This window comes from Triticum urartu, chromosome 3, assembly GCF_003073215.2.
Source record: "Triticum urartu cultivar G1812 chromosome 3, Tu2.1, whole genome shotgun sequence".
NCBI lineage: Eukaryota > Viridiplantae > Streptophyta > Magnoliopsida > Poales > Poaceae > Triticum > Triticum urartu.
In genome coordinates this window covers 158,424,728-158,432,137 of record NC_053024.1, presented here as the reverse complement: position 1 = coordinate 158,432,137, position 7,410 = coordinate 158,424,728, and the positions used below count along the sequence as shown (strand labels likewise).

Sequence of the window (7,410 nt, the reverse complement as noted above, 5' to 3'; positions counted from 1 at the left end):
CGGGGCCAACCTTTGGTCGAGCAAGACGAGGTCAAGAACCTCCCAACGAGAATGTATGAATTGCATCAATGATACATGGACATTACCAAGATTTTCAACCGAGAGTCCCTCATGGTGAATGTCAAGAAGGATCATTACTACCATGAGAAAGTTGTGACCGTTGAGTATTCAGAACTATTTCAGCTATACAATCAAGACGCACTCGACAAATCTATCATCAGTTGCTATTGTCTGTAAGTGATTTCTTTCTGTAATTTAAGTCTCAAACTAGCTGTAGTGATCATTTTGATCAATTATTACCTGTAATTATCCTCGCTATATTATTTTCTGTGGTATTATGCAGGATGAAGATTTATGAAATGAAAAAGGTGGACGCTATGGCATTGGGTTCGTTGACCCAAATACCATTAATGAATACACATGGAAATTAGATCCATATTATGAAAAAATGTAGAGGAAAGCATGCTAGAGTTCTTCAAGCGCCTCAAATACAATGAAGATATACTACTTCCTTACAACTTCGAGTGAGTCACACTGTCTTGTACTACAAATTCTGTTTTTGCCTACTAGCTAGCTACATGTTTTTGCTTACATATGCCCGCTTAATTAAGACATGCAAACGTGTGTGCATGCAGATTTTACTGGATCTTGTTAATCATTAAAATTGATGAAGGAACAGTTGAAGTACTACACTCACTACTTAAGAAAGCAAGTGACTACACCATCGCGAAGGGGATAGTCAACAGGTAATTTCAATCATTATTAACTATATCTTGGCCTATTTAATTAGTTTGTCATTTCCTGATAACAACTATTTAATAACTCATTTATTCATTTTCTTTGTCGGCGGGCAGGGCTTGGGCAAAGTTCATCAGGGCCACTCCAGGCCCATGGAAACAAAATCTGAAATGGTATCGACCCCAGGTAAGTAATTAAGTAGTACTAGCTAGCTGCCATCTCTTTAATTATTATGCTTGATTAATTATTATCTGATCAAATTCCATTCTCGTAAAGGCCCTGAAGTAGGCGCCGGGGAATAATCTGTGTGCATACTACGTCTGCGAGAACATTCGCATGATGGCATCCGAAAGGAGCAGATCTCAAAGACAGGAGTGGGTACGTTTGTCAGAACACTATTCATAATTTTTACACCATTATAGATATCTAGTCACACAACTCATAGACATGCATATTGATCTCCTTCTTAACAGTTTAAAGAGGTGCGGGAGAAGCTCCTAACAGAGGACTGCATAGAAGCAATTCAAGAGGAAAATAGCGGGATTTTTGCTCGACCAGGTCATAGATCCCAAAGGAGAATAATATTACCCAGCACCGCCCCCATGAACCACTTCCAATTGTTATCGTACTCCGAAGGCACCAATTAGGCTAATGCCACTGGCTCCGGAGGCACCAATTAGAAGAAATTGTATATATGATGTGTGAATTAATTAATGGTGGTTGTGAGACATTCGATGATATATATATATATATATATGCATAACGTGTATAATATGTAGTATCGTAAAATACCAGCAAATGAAAAAGAATTAAATGGAAAACATAAAATTAAATGAAAAAGAAATCATAAACCCAAAACCCCCCAACCTTTTAATACCGGTTGATGACACCAACCGATACTAAAGGGCTCCCTGCCCCCGAAGCTGGCTCGTGCCACGTGGTTGCCCTTTAGCACCGTTTCGTGCTGAACTGGTACTAAAGAAAGGGCTTTAGTGTCTACACTTTAGCGCCGGTTACCAAACCGGCACTAAAAGGCCTTACGAACTAGTGCTATTGCCCGGTTCTGCACTAGTGTAGCCTTGCATGCCAATTTGCCGCTGGCTGAGAACGCAAACGACTCACGTCATCTGCCCTGTCGGCGTTGACGGGGTGCGCGCATGCCGTCGAGCACCGGAACGCCATGGACGTCGAGCCGTGCGTGTTCCACCGCTCGGCACCCGTTGTTCATGCGCTCGGCATCCTCTAACATGGGCACATGGCCTCGGCGATCGAGCATGGGAACGCCATGGACACCGGGTCGTACGTGTTTGACCGCTCAGGCGCTCAGCATGCACGTTGTCCAAGTGCTCGTTGCCCATAGGCTCGGCATCTAGCTAGCTTTTCACACGAGCGTCCAAAGCCAACTTTGTTGTGTACGTCAAGCCCGAGTGCCACGGCACCTGCACCCCTTCCGGTGCCAGCCGCATGACCGGGACGGTGAGCATGGCGAGGGCCAACATCCCATGAGCCAGGCCAGCACGGACGAGCGTGTACACAGCATACAATGTGGTTGCTGCTCGTGACGTGGCAGTGTAATTGTGATGACATGTTAATTTTTTGTTCAAAACTGAGTCTAAGTCGGACGAAAATCACTTAAAATGGTATGAGGGGTTAAACTTATCCGGTTTTATATATTGAGGGACTATGATTTGTCAATTTTAAAGTTGAGGGACTATTTATATACTTTCAAGAGAGTTGGGGGACGAAAAATATATTTATCCCTTAATAGTATATGGCTGCATGCATCGTTCTGATGCACATGCCAAGGGTCATCCTTATTTTAAATAAATATTGCATAATTCAAACTTGCAGTTTGCGCCACATATTACATCACTAGAGTTCATACGAAAACATAGTTCATACTAGCATAAATGAAATTAAAGCTAAATCTAAGGAGCATCATCATCACCGGGTGCCTTGACGTGGAGGTGGTACTCTATGAGCGAGTTGGAGAGGACGAACGCCATGTCGTACTCCTCCTTCAACGCCACCATCTGCGCCGCTGCAGCTTCGTCTTCAGCGGCGGCCGCCTCCTTCGCGTCGAACCATGCGCGCTCCGCCGCCCGAAGTCGCTGGATCGCTAGCGAGAAGATCCGGTCGAGGCGGTCGAAGTTGCTCCATGGCCACCGGCCGGAGCTGCGGGCGCACCGCGCTTCCGTGCTTGCTCCTTGCGCCAATCCTCCACCGGCGGGAGGAGGGGGGAGCTCCCGGCCTCATCGTCACTGCGGCGCTTGCGAGGCGGCTCGCCACCGTGGCCACCAAGCCCCCCTCGGCCACCCCTCCTGCCACCCGTGCATGACATCGGGGCTCTATTCCGGTGGCTATGGGCGCCGCAAAACGTTGCCGGTGGGAAGGGGATTTATCGCCGGAGATGTAGGATTGCGGCAGAGCGGAATAGGGGAAATGAAGGACGCGAACCCTAAAACAGCCTCCCTATGGTATATATTGTGGATTCGGGGGCGGTTTACAGGCCTCCCGTAAAAAATTTACGGACCGGCCAGTTTTATAGCTCACTTGCTACTGCAAGCTTCTCATTGTGCTGCTTTGTTTTCGGGGATATATTAGAGCAACTCTAACGCAAGGACCCAAACGGACACCGATTTTGTCCGTTTCATGTCCGTTTGGGTCACTTGTCCGCCTAGTGGACATGGGGCGGACAAGCCTTGTATCCAACGCACGTCGACCCAAACTCTCCGCGCCGCCCGCCCCCTCCTCTCTCCCTCGCGCCGCCCGCCCCCTTCTCTCTCCCTCGCGCCGCCCCTCCTCTCCTCCTCGCGGACCCCCTCCCCCACGAGATTTTTCTCTGCTCGCGCCTCTGCTGCAGCCACCCTCTGCTCGCGCCGCCGTCCGGGCCTCGAGCCCCAGCAGGAGCGCGCGGAGGAGCCCTGCGCCGGTGGCCTCGCTGGTGCGTGGAGGAGCGGCCGAGCGCGCCGTGCCGACCTGCTCCAGTGGCCTCGCGGCGGCGCGGAGGAGCGGCCGAGCGCGCGTCGGCGACCTGTGCCGACGGCCTAGCTGCGGCGCGGAGGAGCGGCCGAGCGCGCGTCGGCGACCTGCGCCGGTGGCCTTGCTGCGGTGCGGAGGAGCGGCCGAGCGCGCGGTGGAGACCAGCACCAGTGGCCTTGCTGCGGGCATTGCAGTCGCTGACATATGGGACCAGGGGCGGACACGAGCGGGCGACAGCGGTGGACGAGAGCGTCCGCTTCCGTTCGCTTCGTACCCATTTGTTTCCAGATTTGGGTCAGGTTTGGATCGGGGACGGACAGCAGGCGGACACGGACGTCCGTTTGGGTCGCCCCGTTGGGCCAAGTTTTCTGTCCGGATGATCCAAACAAACAAAATGGGTCCTCCCATTAGAGTTGCTCTTACATCCCTGTTGGAGGAAACGCACAAAAAGTTGGATTGGCTGGACAGTAAAGTAAAGGGGTATGGATGTATTTACGAGTACAAGAGATTTTCATTACATGACGTGAGAAGTACCAAGTAGTTCAAAGCACCACAGTGAGAAGCCTGCAGTAGCCATTGAACTGCCAAGTACTGCATTCAGGGCAGTGGCGATTCCACTAGGGAGGCTTCAATAGGCTTAAGCCTACCCTTTAAAATCATATTTAAGCTAAACATATCGCTTGACAAATATATTCTGATGCTTTACATGCAACCATTGCACTGCATTTGCTAATTAGACTTAGGAAATTTATGTTTTAAGCCTACCCTCCAATGTCGTGCTAGATTCGCCACTGATTCAGGGTCATGATGAAACTCCAAGCTTGCGGTAATTATCAGCTTATATTCAAGACTCAAGGTGATTCCATTATTTCACAGATGGCATGTGCTGTTGTGTAGACAATTGGTCATGTTTAGCGTATAACTGAATGAATACTGACCGAAAGAGAGTTTCCTGGACAGTGCAACTGTCGCAGATTCGATCAGGGAAAGTGATAGTATTTGTGAATCCGAAATGAGGCTCCTCATAGGTCAAGATGACAAGCGCATCTGCATTTCTTGGTGGTTAAGTAGAAAGGTAAAATTTTGTAGCTTCATACTTCTATATTTTAGTCTGCCAAAAACAGTAGGGTGTTGTTCATTTGCTTTGCTGGGGCATAAATAAATTGTAACTGTGGAGTATCGTCTCATATACGTTTCATATGCAAAGTCTGCAATTCTAGGGTCCTCAAATGTTAAAATTAGCAGTGAGCCGATAATCCATAGTCATTCCTTTGTAAGATGTAAGATGGGCAGGCCAGTTTGCTGCTGACTAATAATTTGGATATCGCAGTACGTTGAAAGCTAGCTGGTAGTCATCATAATTCATACCTTCATAGTCTGACAGATTTTGAACATTTCTCCTCAAGTTTATTTAAGAAATCTTAAGGCATTCTCTCTTTTTTCGCGGGAAGAAATCTCAAGGTATTCTTGGCAAAGTTCTGACTAAATGCAATTGGATCAGCAAACATAACCTCACTTAAGTTGTACTATACCTTCATGCTTCATCTATCTAGCCAGTCAACACTGCTTCGCTAAGTTTTTTGATTCGCATATGTTGCATGGCGATGACAGAACAAAACATCACATGTTTTTGCATATCTTGTTGCTTGCCATTGGCACATGCGCCCACCACAGATTACAACCTAGCATGAAGATGAACCCAAGGCATGGCACTGGAGCAAAATGCAGGTGAAAATCCCTGAAAACTCTGGTAAATAGATGTAAAAATTTCGACAGGTTGTCCATGTGTTCTTCTCTGGTAGCAACACATTGCGTTTGACAATTTCAGAATACAAACATTCAGTTTGTACATCCATCGTCACTGTGTTCTCTGAACTTTGAAATATGCTTTGGCGAACACACTGCAGAGAGGTCCTCCGTCCAATCATCACTCTGTCTCCCTATGCTCCCCCTCCGTCAACCGCGGCGGCGCGTCACGCTCCAAGAACTCCTTCACCGCGGAAGGGAATGCAATGGCTGCTCTACCCTCGAGGCCTTCTCCATCCAAGGACCACGAGGCCTTGGCGAGCAGGAGGTGCGCCAGCCTCGCGGGCTCCCTGCACCCGCCGCCATCGCCGTAGTAATGCTGGATCCAGCCGTCCACCCTCCTCTTCTCCCTTTCGCACTTGGGCCCGACCACTCCGACGACCTTCGCCATGAACCCGTCGCCGCCGCTGCAGTCGCACCCGCCGCTGTCTCGTCCGTCGTCGCCGATCCATGGCGACGGCAACAGGCCCAGAAGGGCCATCAGCCGCGCTATGTCCGCCCCGCTATCGTCGTCGCCGTCATCGGAGTCTTGTTGGGGCTCCTGCACGCGCGCTTCATCTTTGGAGAGGGTGAGGAAGTCCAGCGCCGCGTCGCTGCTCTCCCCGCCGGCCCCGCCGCGGTCGGTGGCCGTGGCCGTCGACGCGCCGAGGAAGAGCGGGGATGCGGTCATGGTGTCAGAGAACAGCGGCGGCGCGACGGGCTGTCGAGGCGCCGGCGGCTGCTCCTCCGCCGCCAACCGGTCTTCCACCTGAGGAGGAAATCGTCATTCGTCAGAAGGGGGAGGCGGTGCGGCGGGGCCGTGAGGGGTTAAAGCTGTGGATTGGGTACCTGCTTGAGGGACGCGAAGAAGCTGGTGTGCCGCGAGAAGGGCTGCATCGTGTGGTGTCGCGGCCGCCGCCGGCAGGATGCAATGCGCCTCGCGCGGGTCGTCCGTGTGGAGAAGATTTGGTGCATCGATAATAATTGACGGTGCATTGGCCCCCCCCCCCCCCCCCCCCCCACACACACACACACCACACACACATATATATATATATAAGGTGCGACGGTGTCTTGTCTCCCAAGATACAAGTACATACAGGGGGAGACACTACTGGTGCGGCATACAAAACCCAGACCTACGTACATGTACACATGTTCAACACCCCCCCGCAGTCGAAGCGTCGCGGGTGACGCAGAGACTGGATCGAAAGCCCTCAAACGTCGAAGTGGGTAGTCCCTTCGTCGTGACATCGGCGAACTGCTGATCGGTGGACACATGGAGAACTCGAACACGACCAAGTGCGATGTGCTCCCTGACGAAGTGAATGTCGAGCTCAATATGCTTCGTCCGTCGGTGATGGACAGGGTTGGCAGCAAGATACACCGCGGAGACATTGTCACAGCAAACAAGCGTCGCCTTGGTAACCTCGCATAGCAACTCCTGAAGTAGCTGTCGTAGCCAAGAGCACTCCGCGACGGCGTTGGCCACAGCCCGGTACTCGGCCTCGGCGCTCGATCGTGAGACCGTGGGTTGTCGTTTAGACGACCACGAAATCAGAGAGGGCCCGAGATAGACATAGTAGCCGGAAGTGGGGCGGCGAGTGTCGGGACACCCAACCCAGTCGGCGTCGGAGTAGGCGACAAGGCTGGTGTCAGGTGATGCCGTCAGGGTGAGACCCATAGATGTGGTGCCACGTATGTACCGAAGAATACGTTTCACCAGAGCCCAATGAGTATCACGAGGAGTATGCATATGAAGGCACACCTGCTGGACAACGTACTGAATGTCCGGACGCGTCAGCGTGAGGTACTGAAGGGCACTGACGATGGAGCAGTAGAAGGGAGTGTCGGACGCCAGAGAACCCTCAACGGCGGACACCTTAGCCTTCGTGTCGACAGGCG

General features: G+C 51.1%; 1 protein-coding gene across 1 annotated transcript; it reads right to left on the bottom strand.

Moving 5' to 3' along the window:
• Positions 1-5,330: 5,330 nt before the first annotated feature.
• LOC125548213 lies at positions 5,331-6,503 on the bottom strand. Its single transcript, XM_048711878.1, has 2 exons — positions 6,355-6,503; positions 5,331-6,274 (listed from the first exon to the last, which is right to left on the bottom strand). The coding sequence occupies exons 1-2, from the start codon at positions 6,499-6,501 to the stop codon at positions 5,648-5,650; spliced, it is 774 nt and encodes a 257-aa protein (XP_048567835.1). The 5' UTR covers positions 6,502-6,503; the 3' UTR covers positions 5,331-5,647.
• Positions 6,504-7,410: the final 907 nt, after the last annotated feature.

Coding starts and splice junctions, on each gene's coding strand:
- LOC125548213 (XM_048711878.1), bottom strand. CDS start 6,501: ATGCACCGTCAATTATTATCGATGCACCAAATCTTCTCCACACGGACG. Junction 6,275..6,354: donor TCTTCGCGTCCCTCAAGCAG/GTACCCAATCCA, acceptor TTTCCTCCTCAG/GTGGAAGACCGGTTGGCGGC.